This window comes from Acanthochromis polyacanthus, chromosome 9 (assembly GCF_021347895.1).
Source record: "Acanthochromis polyacanthus isolate Apoly-LR-REF ecotype Palm Island chromosome 9, KAUST_Apoly_ChrSc, whole genome shotgun sequence".
NCBI classification, from domain to species: domain Eukaryota; kingdom Metazoa; phylum Chordata; class Actinopteri; family Pomacentridae; genus Acanthochromis; species Acanthochromis polyacanthus.
In genome coordinates, this window is record NC_067121.1 from 21,340,538 (window position 1) to 21,358,301 (window position 17,764).

A 17,764-nucleotide genomic window follows, 5' to 3' on the forward strand; every position below is an offset into this window, starting at 1 on the left:
ACTGAGGGGGATGGGTGGCTGGTCATGATGAGGTCGGCCTGCGCAGGACAGTGAAGCAAATGGCTGTGAGTCATCATGTCTATTGCCTCAGAAGGCTCAAGTGTAAAAATCCTCACAGCCTTTTCCTTTCACTGTGGCAAAATAGGAAGAGCCAAGCTGCTGCTGAGTCCAGTGCTTTCAGAATGCACTTGCCTGGGGAAAAAAGCTAAACAAAACTGAAGTTGAACTGCTTTAGATGCAATCACTTGTTTTCAACTCATGTCTGAAATTAATCTCACATCAAGTTATTGTTTTCTTCTTTGTATTATTTGTGTGTCTGTATGGTATCGGGTTGCACTGATGATCTGTGAATGAGTATATTAATGTGTCAGGTAGCTGGGTGGAAGAAATTTGTAGACAATACAAAAGAGTGGTTCAAACCTTACTAATATTTCCAGCAATTGATTTTCTTCTATATCTGCCATCAAATGCCATCACCATTTTCATTGCTAACAGGCAATATTGTCAGGATGTCTTTCAGGGTCAGATATCCAGTTGCATCCCATCTGATGCTATATATAAGATTTTATTAAATTTTCCCATCTACTGCTATATCAGTGAAAGATTACACTCAGAGATTACATAAAGGTTTCGGTGAAATGTCTGTATAGAGTGACTGAAACATCCGGCATAGAAATGCGTTTCACATAGATTCAAGCAACATACTGATGTCTCAGAGCAGGTCTAACAGGCCCCTTAACATGAAAAGCCATTAATCAAAGTGGATTCTGTCATTATAGTTGTCCATCCAATATTTTCTCCAGCCCTGTGTGAGTCTTTAATTGCCAGTGATAAAATATCAAGCCTTTGAAATTTTTCTTATAAGCTAAAAACACCGTGAGATGTCCAGTAATCACCATAGAAACTGTAGCACCGAGCATAATTTGCGTTGCCTGTCCAAAAAGAAAAGTTGCCACTTGGATTTAACTAAGCAAATAGGTAAGAGCCTTCAAGTGAATTATTACTGCAGTGATGAATATGTTTCAGCTGGTAACAACTTGTTTAGCCCGAGCTGATGCAGTGAGGAGCTTCTCACTCATTAAACAACCACGTTGGAAGACATATCCTGTAGTCGGGGAAAGGATGTTAATCTGTCTCAAAAGGGTCAAATTATTGGCCTGCATCAAGCAAAGAAAACATCTAAGGAGATGTCTGAAACTACTAAAATCAGGTTAAGAACCATTCAACGTATTATTAAAAAGTGGTAGGACAGCAGTGAACCAGGGCCCGAGTGGGACTCATTTTCAGCCCTGGACTTTCATGCCTCAGACCGACCCACTTTAGATCAAGACCTATTACTATTAAATCATGTAATTCTAGCCTTGTCTTGTAATTCAGTGTATTTTTCTAAAATATTTCCAATTCAGTGCAAGTAAGGGTTGCTTCACAATGCGGATTTATTTCACCATGAGTGCACATCTCCAACATTATTCTTTACAGCAATATCAGAATCTATATTCTGTTCAAATAAGTGTTCAAGGATATCCAAACCTTAAAAATGAAATAAAAGAAGAAATAAAAATATTAAATTTAAAAAATAAAAAAATACAATAAAAGGTGTTGCACTTTCTAACAACACTATCATTTCTTTTTCCTCTGCAAGGAAACAGTTCCATCACAACTTAAATTTCACAAATATGAGAACATCAGTTAAAGGGCTAATCTCCAACAGGAGGCTGTTTATTTGAAAGAGTAAGTTTACAACAACACAACATGTGAGCAGTCTGTCTTTAGTTCAGCTGAAAATATTAGTTTTTGTCTTTTTTATTGACCAAAATTTTCAGGAAGTAGATGAAGAATAACTAAAGCTCTCATGTAGAAGTCCAACTTATTTTGGGTCCTTGTGGAGAGTTTAGTCTTCATGCTTCATAGCAACATTTAATAAACCTAAAGCTTCCCTGTTGACTCATTGGTGGAGTTTGTTCCTGAGCATCTGAACCTTAAATCCAGTGAGAGGACCATCTTCAGTCAGAGAACTTCAAGACCTTCCAACTGCTGGACCAGATGTGGCATCAGCTCCCTCTGAACATCTGGATGACAGGAGAAAAGACAGAAATCAAACACAGATCACAGAAATACAATTTATTCACATTCATCATTTTATAAAAGTAGCATGAAGATCAGTAATGAAAGTAAATGTTTTTATCTCATCCTATTCCCTTTCAATTCCCTTTCAATTGCTTTGTGTATTTATTATCTTTTAATGATAAAAAATAAAATGGGTCACTACTATGGTTTGTACGGATGGGACGGATCATTTTCCATGATCAAAAATGCAAAAAAAAATTAAATTAATACATAAATAAAAATGGAAAAGAACTGCAGAAAACTGATTTTTATGCCTTTTCCAGAAGAGCATTTGCCAAGAGGACCAAAGGAGGCATACAGAGTGTCTAAAAGTGTGTTTGAAATAAAAAATAAAATGCACAGTCATCTAATATTTATTACATATATTATTCGATATTTTTTTTAAAAGCCTGCCAATACCCAGTCCCATAATACACACTTGAAGTACTATAGATTAGCCTTTGGACCTGGTTGCACTATTGCCTTTTACTGTTGATAGTTCTGTGCTGTCATGCAGAGAGTACCGTTGGAGTTTAGCTAGTGGAGAGGCCCCATGACAAGATAAAGTTTTCTGTGACATTTAATGACCTCCATACAATGTACATATGTCAAATGTACTTTGGTATGGGACAAATGTCGCGGGGGGCTGGAGTCTATCCCAGCTGACTTACGGTGAAGGCAGGGAACACTCTGGACAGGTCATCAGTCTAGCACAGGCCTACACATAGAGACAAACAATCATACTCGCAGTCACACCTACGGACAATTTAGAGTTACCAATTAACCTCAGCATGCTTTTGGACTGTGGATGGAAGCCGGAGTACCTGGAGAAAACCCACACATGCACAGACAGAACAAGCAAACTCCATGCAGAAAGACCCTGGGAAGGATGCGAACCGGGGATCTTTTTGCTGAAAGGCGAAAGTGCTAACCACCTTAGTGCACCATTATGACTAAAATTCAAAAGCGCCGGAGTGTCTAGGAAACAACAGCCTTACATTACATGACTGGTACTAAAGAAACCATAGAACAGTGGTGAACCTTCTCAGGTGTGGCTGGTCTACCAACATTTCTCCAAGAGCACAACAATATCTAATCCAGGAGGCCACAAAAGAACACAAACATCAAAAGAACAGCAGACCTCACTGGCCTCAATTAAAGTCAGTGAACATGATTCCAGAGTAAGGAAGACATTGACAAAAAATGGATCCAGAAACCACAACTGACCAAAAATAACATAAAAGTTTGTATGTCATTTGCAAAACAAATATCTGGATGAGGCCTACGACTTTGGGATAACAACCTGTGCACTGATGAGTCAAAGGTGGAACTTTTTGGAAGACATGGGTCCTGTTACATAAAGCTAATACTGCATTGAACAAGAAGAACATCAAACCAACAGTGAAACATGGTGGCGGTAATGTGATGGTTTGAGGACCTGGACGACTTGTCATAACTGATGGAGCCATGAATTCTGCTCTATATCAGAAAATCCCCCTGGAGAATATCCAGCATCAGTTCATGAGCTAAAACTCAAGCACAAATGGATTATGCAGCATGACAATGACGCAAAGCACACAAGCAAGTCCACCTCTGAGTGGCTCAAAAAGAATAAAATGAAGGTTTTGAAGTGACTGAGTCAAAGTTCAGACTTGAATCCAACTGAGATGGTGTGGAAAGATTTTAAAAGAGTCGTTCATGCTCAAAAACCATCTAATGTGGCTGAATTAAAACTATTCTGCAGAGAAGAGTGGGTCACAATTTCTCAATGGCCGTGTAAAAGATTGATGACATGCTAACATTTGATTGCAGTTGTTGTAGCCAAGGGTAGATCAACCAGTTATTAGGTTCAAGGGGGCAATTACTTTTTCACAGGGGTAATATAGGTTTTCAATAATTCTTTAATGAATCATCATTTAAAAACTGCATTTTTTATTTTGTTTGTTATCTCTGTCTAATATTAAATGAAATCACATGTGTTGAACAGATGTGCTTTTTTTTCAGAATCTTTTCCCCCATACTACTATAACTATCTTGTCCTGTGCTGTATTTTGTGTGAGTTAAAATTGGGTCAAGATCGACATGTTGCAACTCCAGGCCTTAAACACAGAAGGTCAGATGACTAGTCTGATTGTAACACTGAGAGTCAAAAGGGGACAAGCTGAATGTTTGACATTTCTATCCTATTTGCTGAGCTAAATCCTATGTAATAGAATAAACACAGCTGGGACCATTAATGCCTGGTATCAAGGGGTTAGAGGACAAGAAAGGCGGTGGAGTCTGGAACTGTGCTATATTTTTCAAAGATGTTCCTGCTGTAAAAACTGAAATACAGTGTATATTTCCTTTATGCCAGGAACCAGGCACATAAGAGATATACAACACAAGCAAAACATATGCACATTTTTGAATTGAATGGAATCACAGAGCATCTTGTTTTGTCTCTATTCTGCCTTTACATGACCCACTACATAAAGCTGTAGCACGTGAACTTGCACAGACACAGTGAGGATGCATTAATTACTAATCAGTGTTTGTGACTGCTGCATCAAAACAAATAATCATACATTGATATTCATAAATATAGTATTTCTCTGAGCAATAAACATCTTCCTTGGTCTCTTTGTGTCTCAGCTGGTGTGTCATTGTCTCTCCCAATTATCTCTGCCTCTCTCTACTGCGAACAAATAAAAGTAAAACTACATAAACAGCAGCCTGTTATCAGGGGCTGCTGATCTCTTTGATCGTCATCATATTCGTGAGCATAATGTCAATGTCATAGTGTCAGCATGTGTTAAGGCATTTGCTAAACAATTTCATGTGTTAAGGGACTGCCCTCTCACATCACTGCTGCTCCTGCCTCGCAGCTAAAGTCAGCAGCAGAGGCTTTACGTAGCTGCAGGGTGGAATACTAAGGATATCTGCACATGACACAACCAATGATTCAAACTTCCAACTCCAGTACATTATCACATTACAGTATCTTAGATTAGTAACACATATTTCAAGACACTGCATGCCTTTCTTCTCTGACAGTAGAGGGTTTGGAGGCAGAATAAAATGCAACATTGTGAGGAGAGCTCTAGATACCGAAATAAAACAAAAAATCAACACGGACGCGGCAGTTGGAAGCAAGGTGGATTGTTTCCTGAAGAAATTGATTGCTCTTAAGTTTGACAGAATGTGGCAAGCAATTCAATTTAGAGTGAGAAAATTGTTGCGGGGATGAGACGATAAGACAAGAAAGAGTCACAAGTCGAGAGTGATGGCCAGGTTACTGCAGTGATTGGAGGAGGGAGGCAGCTTTTAGCGGCAGAGAATGCAGGGCAGAGTGTGATGAGCTGCAGCTTGTCAAAACATTCCAGTTTTCCGAGCAATGCTGTCTCCATAGCTCAGTTAGTTTGTTTTAGTGTCAGTTTGCACTCGGTGCTTTTGCGCTGCTGTCCTACAGAGTCTTTCTATATCAAAAATGCAGCTGGTATGTTAAGCTGTAATGTACATTCTTTTTTTTTTTTTTAATTCTTTTTGTCAAAGGAGACTAAAACATGCTTCTGTATCAGTATTGTATTTAGACTACTGTTCAAAAGCTTGGAGTCACCCAGGCCATTTCATGTTTTCCATGGAAACTCACACTTTGATTCATGTGCTAACATAACTGCACAAGGGTTTTCTAATCATCAATTAGCCTTCCAACACCATTAACTAACACAATGTAGCATTAGAACACAGGAGTGATGGTTGCTGGAAATGTTCCTCTGTACCCCTGTGGAGATATTCCATTAAAAATCAGCCACTTCCAGCTAGAACAGTCATTTACCACATTAACAATGTCTAGACTGCATTTCTGATTAATTTAATGTTATCTTAATTGAAAGAATGCTTTTCTTTCAAAAATAAGGACATTTCTAACTGACGCCAAACTCTTTAATGATAGTGTATATGCTTACTATCATAGTGAAACAGTAATTAAAGCAAAATGTTAATCAAAAAGAGGCTTCTGATGTTTTTGCGTTTTTGTATAGCTTAACTTGAAGCTTCCGTTTGCTATTTATCATATACATTTTGGGCGTTATCATAGTGTCAATGACATGTTTCTAAGTGACCCCAAACTTTTGAACGGTACTGTATTTATTCCACAAACAAGAAAATCACCATGAAACAACTGACTCATGATAATAACAGTTAAACAGTGCTATACAAACTGATGATGCACTGAAATGATGTTTGCAGTGCACCAAAAATGAAGTATACATTAAACTGAAATGTTTGTCTTTGGATCACATAATTGCAAGTTGCTGTCGGAAAAACACATCGACAGTGGTTGACACACAGAGCTAGACTAACCACACTGCCATCTAGTGATGCTACTAGTATTTAAAGTTTTGGAAATGAACAAAATTACTGAAGAGAGGATACAGTACCGACTCACTGCACTACACTGGGGAACTGTAAGCAAAACAAGATTTGAAGATGAGTAACTTCAAAAGCCTGAAATGAGAGACCAAGAGGCTTAAAGGAGAATCCAGTTCAGATAATGTGTTGACAGAGCTTGTCTCTTCAGCTCCTCTGTCTGGATTGTGGGTGACTGTAGTGAACCCCTCCACATTTGATTTGTGACAACAGCTCCAACAGCAATTTAACACATCCTGTAGACTTTGATCATAGCACTTGCAAAAATAAGTGCTTATCATTGCTTCACGGCTGTCTTGGTAAGATAACAAGTCATTACTTTATTTCTACTTACTGTAAATGAGCACATTAGGACTCTGGTGTTTATTTTCTTTCCATTACATGTAAATGAGGGGCAACCAAGAGATGAATGGACTCATAGAGGCACAAACCGTTTTCTGGCCTGAGTAAAGTTCACAGATCCCTCATATACTGATGGCTAACTTTAACCTCTGCGTTCACAGCTCCTCTATTTACTTTAGTTTCTGGATGCAGTCAATGGTCTGCAGGAAGCATTGGTCCAGAACGAGGGAATACCTCTGAGGAGAAGGATGGAGAAAGGAGTCATTCAAACCTGGAATGACAAATAGGTGAGGCTGTTTACGTATGCTGTGTTTACATAAGTTTGTGTTTGGTTTGGTGGGTTATTGGGCATTTTGGAATAAATCTACACCTTTCTGCGTAATACAGCTACATAAAACAATAATAAAATTGTTTGGTGAAGTGTAATTTATTTGGAAGTGATGACACTCTTAAATAAGTTAAGTCAACACAAGTAGTCGTATTAATCTGACATTTGATTAACTGAAATTACACAGTAACATTAGTATGCAACAGTAATGAGGTTTATTTCAAAGCTCTTTGAAAAGTTGGCAGTGCCTCCCTCATTTCTATTAACTACTACGTCGTAAAAAAAAAAAGCAGTTACACTTTATGTAAAATATTCTACATATTCACCAACACTGACTGAATATAAAGTAGTGAAGTAGCAAGTTTAGACAACAACCAAAGTTTTTAAGTGAAACATTTTCCAGGAATCGGATGCAGTTCGGGACAATGACAAGCATTTGCTCCATCAGCACCCTTTCTGATGCACTTTACTACAAGTGATACATATCTGCCAAATCCTGCATCTAATCAGGAGGTTTATCTGCTCCTCCGATGACACATCTCACTCTACTGCATTAAAGAGTGCCTCACCTTCTATCCAGGAGGTATTCAACACAAGCTGTTTTTTGTTACTCTGAGCATAAAGGCTTTCTTCATCACATCCAAACTCTGATATTTTTGTCTTGTGGCACTTTCGCGCTCAGTCCAATGGGGACCTGCCAATCTCCCACAGGGTCCTGGAAGAAATAGTGCGGTATTCGAAGCTGCACACTAACTCAGCCATGGTTTTAAATTAAGCGTGATGTGGAGAGGGAGTAGAGGGAGGGGGTTTGTGCTGAAACCCTTTTGGCTACATCGGAAGAAAATAACTCGGATGTTAGTATAATGTTAGCATGAATATAGGGACCACTCCCACTAGGCTGCGCAGACCCAGACAACCTTTTGGACGAAGAGTCGGAGATCACATGCTGTACATGTGAGACACGCTCTGGGGAATGTATTATACCTCTACAGTGGGAGTTTGTGCAGCTTGAATCTGCATTTATTTGCAACCGCTATTCCCACACAGCTGGTTTCAAGTCAGAAATAATTAGTGGTAATATTTAACAGGAATATTAAACTTTTGGGAACTTAACTGAGATGATTACTATTTAGACTGGCCTGTCAAGTGTTTATGTACAAGCAAATGGAGCCAAAAAAGGGGAAAAATCTAGGAAAGTCATAGCCATGAAGGTAAACAATGCATCCAAAACATTTGGTGAAGATTTTGGTTTCCTTTCACTGATCAAATTGGATGTTTCTCAGCTTATAAAAATATATACTTCAAAAACAGACATTACGGTTTCTATATCTATAACGCATTTACCATGGAAGAAAAAACATGCATTTATTCCATAAAATGTGGCGGTGACATTTACAAAACAGCAAGCAGACAAGATATGAAACCACAGGGAAACATCCTATCAGCATTAAACATGTCTGCAGTCACCAGGAACCCTTGTCTGATGCCATCAGGGTTAAGTTGAAAGCTGTGCTACTCAAGGTGCTGAACTTGTTAAACTGAGGTTACTCAACTCCACATAGGCACCACCACAAACAGTCTTTAAGGGCATTAATGGAGGGGACGTCAGACATCCACATGATGTCTGTATGGCAGAGGAGGAGAGCTTGTTTCCTGCAGGCTGCTGTTTGTCACATGTGACAGGAGAAGGTAGGCTCAGCTGGAAGTGAGGTTGAACAGGGACCAGCCACTTCCCCTGGTTAATGTCTTGTCTGTGATGTCACAGAGCCTGCAGGAACACATGCTTGACTTGCCTCATCACGTCACTGCAGAGCTGAGGGCCATGGTGGAGAGTGCTCTTTAGGGATGCCCTCAGCGCCCCCATTTCCTTGAATGACCAGCCAGGAGACAACATACGAGAGTAACATGAACATCACTGTGCAGCCCAAACATGACGGGCTGAACGAGTGCTGTCTGAGGCAGCGTGTCCAGAGCTGCACATCAGTATCTCTGTCGCCTGGTTAAATTTTATACATGGAAAAGCAAAAAATTGGATGATTTCAGAGCCGGTTCAAGATATCTCCAGTGCTGTCAAAGTTATAAACGAGAAATATTTACAACTGCCATCTGGATTGTTGGACAGTTTATTATCCTGCTGCTCAGAATCCAAAACTCCTGGTGCTGAAGGACACGGCTCATGAGGGACGGAGTGTAGCCACGAGACAGACGGATAAGGGGGAATTTGATGAGCGCTAGAAAAACAGCAAAAGATGAAAATCTTCTGACACTGTCACATCATGGTGTCACTGAGCCATGGCATATCAGTCCTTACCATGCTGAATGCGCAGTCCGTACTTTGAATCTAATTTTGTCCTCTCCGACTACAGCTCAAGCATCACTGCCTCCTGCTCTGCATCCAAATGCATCAGGTTTAGCTCTTTCTCTCTAGAAGATTCAAACAAATTACATTTTTGACAGTTGGATTAAAATAATGAAATGTATCTGATAGAGACTGCAGAGATGGGCTATTGAAGCTGTAGACTGACAAAGAGATGTAAAGAGGTACACTTGTATATTGTATGTACTTGTTGAAACAATAATTAGCTTGATAACTTGAAGTAATTTCATATACAACTTCTCACTAGAGTTTTAGTGCACCCCTCAGTTAATGTTTTTGATTATACAATAAATAAATAATGACAGCCAGTGATAGAAACAACCTTCTCAGAGAAGAAGACTTTGAAATGAACATGAATAAATCAACTGAATGTTTGAATTTGACGCTTTCATCCACATTCACCCCTTTGGTATCATTTTGTTTTTTGTGCTGCACAAAAATATCAAGAGTGTGAATTGAATATATAAAGAACAATATTTCACTGCTCCTCATGTGAATCATTTGGGTGTTGCATACCTGCAAACAAATTCTTCGTGCACGACTACTTTCTCTTCTGGGACTTTTGTTGCGATATAGATTTTACTGACATTTTATTAGACACATATGATGGATAATTTTTACTCAGAACAAGAAAGAAATAGTCCTTCAAAACCGTTTTGGATGAGCCGCCTATAAGCCAACAGCGGCAACATAATGATGCTGTATCTGAGTGCTGTTGTCTAAACAATCTCACACTCCATCAGCCGCTGGCATAAAGTGTTTATCTGTTTTTGTATTCTGCTAGAATCAATAAAAAATTGTTTTCTAGGCAACAGATGAAGTGATATTTTTCAATCTATGCTTCTCCATTATGCATATTTCAACACCAACTGACTGTAAGAAACTCTAAGCAATAAATTTGAAAGCAAATACAGAAAATTGGCTGCGGTACATTATTTTTTGCTTGTGGGTCTTTGAGCAGCTCCTAGATATCGTCCAGATAGAGAATTTTACAGGGATACATAGATAAGGATAGGCAATTTTTATGTCCACTTACTAGAGTTCTGTACTACTCCTCACAGCAGACTACACCAGTGTATGACCAAATTTAGAAATCGAGCTGGAAAAAAGATGACAGTCAATCATATTATTCCCTGAAGACCACAACAACAAAAGTGGAAACCATCACAAAAAATCAATAGCCTGATTACAGAAAGTCCCCTATTAGACAGAGTGAATTATTAACCCTTCTTCTTACCAGAAAAGATGCCTTAGAACTCAGTTATTCTAAACCAGTAAGGCAAGATTTACTTAAGATGTATAAACAATTACAAATTGACAGTATTAGTTACAGTCAGTGACTAATTCTGGTCGAGGAAACTAACTATATATACACACTTCAAAAGTTGGGGGCAGTTAGAAATGTCCTTATTTTTGAAAGAAAAGCATTTTTTTATAACTAAGATAACATTAAATGAATCAGAAATACAGCCTAGACATTGTTAATGTGGTAAATGACTATTCTAGTTGGAAACGGCTGATTTTTAATGGAATATCTACATAGGGTTACAGAGGAACAACTGATGATTAGAAAACCTTTGTGCAATTATTTTAACACATGAATTAAAGTGTGCATTTTCATGGAAAACATGAAATGGCCTGAGTGACCCCAAACTTTTGAACAGTAGTGTATATATATGTAGATACACTGTCAGTCAAAAGTCACACCTTCTAATTTAATGATTTTTCTTTATTCTCACAACTGTTTACATGTTAGATTCTCACTGAAGGCATCAAAACTAGCAATGAACACATATGGAATTTTGTAATAAACAAAAAAAGTGTGAGATAAGGCGAAACATGTTTTATATTTTAGATTCTTCAAAGTAGACATCCTTTGCTTTGATTACTGCTTTGCACACTCTTGGCATTCTCTCCATGAGCTTCATGAGGTAGTCACCTGAAATGGTTTTTCCAACAGTCTTGAAGGAGTTCCCAGAGATGCTGAGCACTTGTTGGCTCTTTTACCTTCCCTCTGTGGTCCATCTCACCCCAAACCATCTGGATTGGGTTTAGGTCAGGTGACTGTGGAGGCCAGGTCACCTGACGCATCACTCCATCACTCTCCATCTTGGTCTAATAGCCCTTACACAGCCTGGAGGTGTGTTTGGAGTCATTGTCCTGTTGAAAAATAAATGATGGTCCAACTAAACACAAACCAGATGTGATGACATGTTGCTGCAGGATGCTGTGGTAGCCATGTTGGCTCAGTATGACTTCAGTTTTGAATAAATCCCCAACAGTGTCGCCAGCAAAGCACCCATACACCATCACACCTCCTCCTCCATGCTTCACGGTCAGAATCATGCATGTAGATACCATCCATTCATCTTTTCTGTGTCACACAAAGACACAGAAGGTGGAACCAAAGATCTCAAATTTGGACTCATCAGACCAAAGCACAGATTACCACTGGTCTAATGTCCATTCCTTGTGTTTCTTGGTCCAAACATATCTCTTTTGCTTGTTGCTTTTCCTTAGCAGTGCTTTCTTAGCAGCTATTTGACCATAAAGGCCTGACTGGTCAGTCTCCTCTGAACAGTCAAACAGTTGATGTAGAGATATTTTTCTGGGCTCTAATCTCAGGTGTTGTTTACTTGCAATTTTTGAGGTTGGTGACTCAAATGAACTTGTCCTCAGCAGCAGAGATGACTCTTGGTCTTCCTTTCCTGGGTGTAATTACTGTGGTCTGCTCAAAAAGGACTTCACGCTTCGTACTGATGTCCACGGTAATTTATTCCTTTCTTTCAGGTCGTGGCAGCCATGGAACACCGTGAAAACGTGTGCGCCTGTTTGACCAGCAGTAGAATGATATTTGAGGGAGTCCTTGTCTCTTAATTGCTGTTTTACAACCTCTTTATCTGCTCCCGTTGCCGCTTCACGTACATCTCTCCCGTTCTCCCGCTACTTTTTTTTTACCTGCACTTCCGCTACATGCTCTTCCGGGTCGTGCGATCACGTAACTTATCAAAGCAAAAAAACAAACAAACAGATAAATAAATGTTTTCTTTTAAGCACGTAAGTACAAATAAAATAAACATTCCAAACTACAATATAATGTTACTTATTTCTCTAAACAGCCGTGCCATTATAAACCAATTGATGAAGAAACTCATACCTCTAGTTGTCATAGTAACCTGTAAACAATACATTATAGCGTCCGCTACACTGGGTCCTCATGTGAACCAGTTTTGTCATAGCACTTGATGGTTTTTGTGACTGCACTTGGGGATACTTCAAAGTTTCTGCAATTTTCCAGGCTGACTGACCTTCAGTTCTTAAAGTAATGATCGATTGTTGTTTCTCTTTACTGAGCTGATTGGTTCTTGCCACAATATGGATTCTAACAGTTGTCAGACAGGTCTGTCAGGTGTGTACCAACCTGACTTCTCACAACACAACTGATGATCCTAACACTATTAATTAAGAAGACACAAAATTCCAGAAATTAACTTTGACAAGACACACCTGTGAAGTGAAAACCATTTCAGGTCACTGAGAGAATGGCAAGAGTGTGCAAAGAAGTAGTCAAAGCAAAGGGTAGCTGCTTTGAGGAATCTGACATATAACACATATTTTATACAGAAATAGAGTTATTTCACAATTTCTTGTTTGTTACATGATTCCATATATCTTGCTTCATAGTTGTGACATCTTCAGTATGCACTTACAATATAGAAAGTAGTAAAAAATAAAGAAAAACACTGAATAAGCAGGTGTATCCAAACTTTTGACTGCTAGTGTATATACTTCAATGATCATTTAGCATGAAAACCCTCAACACACCTGGCCCGAAGATGCGAATCCTTTGCTAATGTCTCCCTCTTCAGGAGAAAATCCTGAATTGCAACTTGTTGTCTTGCTGCGCTGTACGTCCCCATCGTCTTCCTTCACTACCTGTAATAAGTAATGTCTCAGTGACATAGAGACAGCGAAAAACAAACAAACAAACAAACAAAAAAAACAAATTTGCTCCTTTATTCTTTTTTTTACCTTTTCAGAGAGTTGCTGGCTTTCCTGTAGTTCTTTGATCTGGGCGTCTTTCTCAGCAACCATCTTCTGAAGCTTCTGGATGACAGTATTCTGCTCTGAAGCCTCGCTGTTCACCTGCTGTCTCTGTGTTTTCTTGTTCTGTACGTTCTGCTGTTGGCTGAGCTGCATCAGCATCTTCTGCATCTGAGTCTGCTGTTTCTGTCACAGATACAAAAAATAGGTGAGTGTGATGTAGTAAATCACCCACCCATACAGTGCAGAAATCCCTCCCATCTCTTCTTTGTGGCATGTTGTGTGAAATAAAGTTTCTGCTGAATTGTGTATTTAATAAAACTATTGTTCTGTAGAACATTTCAGTGTTTTAATGGAGTATTTACTTCTTAACACCAAAATGTCTGATCAGCTTTAAAATAGACATTGATCCATGGATCCCATGAGAAGAGCTTCATATTACTATTGCAAACAAGTTTTAGCAGTTTGAATAGTAGCCTATGACTGAAAGACTTAAATTCAATTTTTCAAGCATTTTAGAGGATACGCCTTTATAAATACAACTACTTATTTATTTCTTACCAACAGAGCTTCCACAAGCTCATCATCGTGTTTGCCCTTGTCTAGTAGGATGGAGATCTGGCCCTTCAAAGTTTTCATTTCAAAGGATAGAGAACTGCTTCTGGCTTTGGAGGCTTCCAGCTTTTTCTTTACATCCTCATGTTCTTTCAAGAGGGCCTCATAGTCTGCTGAGATCCGCTGCACAGTTACAGAAAACAGCAGGGTTTTTGGTACAATGACAGATTCATATTTTAGTTTAATTACAATTACTGTTTACACACCTCAAAGGTTTCCCTCTTCTCCTTCTCGATGGTGCGGATGTAGCTGAAGTTCCTGTCTTGAGGAGAGGTTTTCTGAGGGACACCTGTGCCCAGAAATTCGTCCTCTAGACTCTGGACAGTTGACTGTCTCTGCTGAGTTGACTGGTTCAGCTGCTGTTCAAGGTCCCGCACCTGTCGTACAATGCCACATTTTGTTCATGTAGAATTCAGGTGTTTGTTTTACTTCTGCAATTTTATATCTGTTGCTGTGTCTTTTTGAAAAGCATGGCATCATTGAGTTTTAACCTTACCCTTGTCTGAAGAGCCAGTATCTGCTGTGAGCGACCTCTGAAGTTCCCAGGGCAGCTGAGTAACTGCTGAAGGTTGACCTCCTCTCCAATCTCACTGACCAAAACCTGAAGCAGTTTGTATATGAGAATCCAGAGGTCACTGGTGATTAATTATGATGCATCTATTGGATGTTCTTCTCAAGCAAATACAGTTAAGGCATGAAAAAAAGGTAGATCTCCTACCTTCTGGGCTACTTTCAACTCCTGTTTGGCAGACTGAACCTGGTTGCGATACTCGGTCACTTTCAGCTGGGCAGCTGCTAATTTTTCCTGCAGAGATTTGACCAATGGACTTTCCTGCTTTTGAGAACAAGCAACGTATGTACGACCCTGGTTGAGCATCCGTCATTTCAATTAGGAAGACAACAGTATAAACTTTTTAATGGGTTTCTTGATAAATGTTTACCTCACAGCCTTCAGATAAGCTCTTATCCAGTGACTTTATGTCAGTTTTTTGCCCAGGTGGTGAATGTACCAAAGCAGCCTGCAGCTACAGAAAGGGGCATAACATATTCATTACATAGGTAAAAAGTAATTTGTAACACCTGTGCTGTGATGACTTTTTATACAATAAGCTGTATGATACAAAACTTAACCTCTTTCTCCAGCTCTTTGATTCTGTTGCTATTTTGCTTGGTTTTAATCTTTTCTTGCTCAATTTCAGCACAGAGCTGTCTGTTCTTCTTGGACAGCTCAACAATCTTGGTGGCAGCTGCAGCTCCTGCCAACCCCGATGTGTCTAAATGAGCGAAAGAGGCAAGAAGAGGCTGTTATGTATCTGTAACACTGCTATGCAAAACTAAATCAACTCACAGCATTATACCTGCTAAAGCCAGTCTTTCTTCTTGTCGTTTCTTCTTCAGGTGTTTAATTTCAAAATCTTTTTCACTCAGAAGTTTGAAGAGCCGACCGTTTTCATCCTTTAGCTCTCTCAGCTGGTCCAGCAATGCCTGATTCTCACTCTGCAACAGCCTACAGAAAGGCAGGTAAAATGAACACTACAACTGCCAAGCATCTTGGTAGTAAACTTTCAGAAACATTCATTTCATCCCAGTTACCACTCACCTGTCGTTGGGACCGTCTGCCTGAGCACTTTGCGTAGATAGATCCAAACTGTCCTGGACACCACTGAGAATAGGCCTACCTGGTTCTTTCTCTTTTTTCCTGTCTAGTTTCCTTTTCTCCTGTTGTTTTTGCAGTGCTTGGAACTGACGCCGCAAGTCCTCCAGCTGATCATCATGCTCCATTATCTATGATATGTGGGACAAGGAGAAAACAATGAACTTAAAGTGGAAAAAGAAAATAGTAATCATTACTAAATATCATGTTACACTATGAATATTGTCTGGAATATGTATCCTGCAGTAGTGATGTGATAGTTTTCAGCACTTGTTTTAGCTGCCAAACTAACTCCACCAGTTAATATTTCTCTAAATCAAAAAGCTTGAATACCTATAAAAGTAGTAGCAAACAAAAAGCCTACCTGTAAATACCTGTAAAAGTAGTAGCAAACAAGGGTCTTCGTCTACATAGTTCTTCCTAATAAGTGAGTCTTTAAGGCATAGAAGCTTATCTGACTGTCAGGCCTAGGGTTGGTCACATTGCTAGCTTAAATTCGGTAGGCTACAGGTCGAAACACATTGAAATGGACACCAGAATTTCCGAGATAACGACGTTTTTGACCATTTGAGTACTGTGAAGGCGTAATAATCTCTCAGAACTTCAAACAAAACTTTCCAACTCCTTCCTACCTTAAAGATGTAGAAAAAGAAAAGAACTCACCTGCCGTTTACCCAAGTACCGCACTTGTAAACAAATTAGTCACTAATTACCGCATTGTTTTGTACTGGAGGTGAAGAAACAACTTCCTCACCGACAGCGACGCTCCTGTACCCATAGCAACGTCCCTCCAGGGAGCTAGAACAAAATCTCGCGGGAACAGAATTGTAGTCATAGAAACCAAAAGACGCTCATCTGTATGTTATGTTTCGAGCTAATAGTTTTGGCGCATTAAAAATGCGGGAAATGAAGAGAAAAATCAGCTTGAAACAACAGATGTAACTTCTTAAATACAATTAATTTTATTGGGGAAATACAAAACCTAGATTGAAGCCTTTATCATTGAGAAATATCCTAAAAAAAGAGAAATATCCTAAATGATAGCAAGGAGGGAGCTGCTTCACAAACAAGCTGTAGGCCCAAACCATATAAACAGGTAAAATATACAACAGATCAGTAATCTTGTTTGTTACCATAAAACTTTAGGTTAGAGGATAATGACTAGAGGTACATCCTGTGTACTCTTTTGTGTTGTTGTATTAAATTAAACAGATGCATGGGATTCATGCAGTATGTGCCGTAACCTGATACAAGGAAGTTGTGCAATATTTACTTGATATTAGATAGCTGCTGTCTAATACTCATTTTCACAGGAGTTGCAAAGTCACGATGCCTCAGTACATTCAAAGATTTTGCCACTGTATCTCCTGTTTGAAGGAAAAGTTTCAAAGTGTAATACATCGTTGTACTAGTTAGGGAGAGCAGGGAAGGTGTTTTGATAGGAGTGGAAAGATAATGTTTAGAAATGCGGCATGGTTTGAAATTTTTGGGACACCTAATGTACACAGAGAAGTTTTTGATGGTACAGTTGTTGAGACTTTTTAAGAGAACTTCATGGTCATTGTGCAATCTGTTCTTGCACTTTCGTGACTTTTGCACTCCTCTGTTTTTTGTTTCTAAGAGCCCTGTAACGGTAAATGTCTCCTTTGTGAGATCAATAAAGTCTATCTTATCTTATCTTATCTTATCTTATCTTATCTTAATGCTGGTGTTGAGTTTATTACATAATGCAGACAAGTCTTTGTAGTGCAGCCTTACCTGTTTACAGTTGCACTAAAAACCCAGATTGCCACACATATAATGGTATAATACACCAATCAAAAAACTGAACTTAGAGTTGCGTAATCAACACAAAACACATTTTCAGAGGTTCCATAACATAAACAAC

At 39.1% G+C, this 17,764-nt stretch overlaps 1 protein-coding gene across 2 annotated transcripts; it reads right to left on the minus strand.

Moving 5' to 3' along the window:
- Positions 1–1,412: 1,412 nt before the first annotated feature.
- Positions 1,413–17,639, minus strand: ccdc13 (coiled-coil domain containing 13). 2 transcript variants are annotated; one of them, XM_051952840.1, is made up of 13 exons: positions 16,540–17,639; positions 15,823–16,007; positions 15,581–15,729; positions 15,354–15,496; positions 15,164–15,247; positions 14,941–15,054; positions 14,719–14,823; positions 14,429–14,599; positions 14,169–14,345; positions 13,596–13,793; positions 13,389–13,499; positions 9,498–9,610; positions 1,413–9,417 (listed from the first exon to the last, which is right to left on the minus strand). In XM_051952840.1, the coding sequence occupies exons 2-12, from the start codon at positions 16,002–16,004 to the stop codon at positions 9,554–9,556; spliced, it is 1,491 nt and encodes a 496-aa protein (XP_051808800.1). In that variant the 5' UTR covers positions 16,005–16,007; positions 16,540–17,639; the 3' UTR covers positions 1,413–9,417; positions 9,498–9,553. The 2 variants fall into 2 exon arrangements, with proteins under 2 accessions (XP_051808800.1, XP_051808799.1); XM_051952839.1 differs by having other exon boundaries at positions 14,941–15,057.
- Positions 17,640–17,764: the final 125 nt, after the last annotated feature.

Bases quoted from the DNA above. Each gene is read 5' to 3' on its own strand.
- ccdc13 (XM_051952839.1), bottom strand. From the start codon at position 16,004: ATGGAGCATGATGATCAGCTGGAGGACTTGCGGCGTCAGTTCCAAGCA. The intron at 15,058-15,163 runs GTAAACATTTAT...TGTTCTCAAAAG, and splicing joins GCTTATCTGAAGGCTGTGAG to CAGGAAAGTCCATTGGTCAA. The intron at 14,600-14,718 runs GTAAGGTTAAAA...ATTGTACGACAG, and splicing joins TACTGGCTCTTCAGACAAGG to GTGCGGGACCTTGAACAGCA.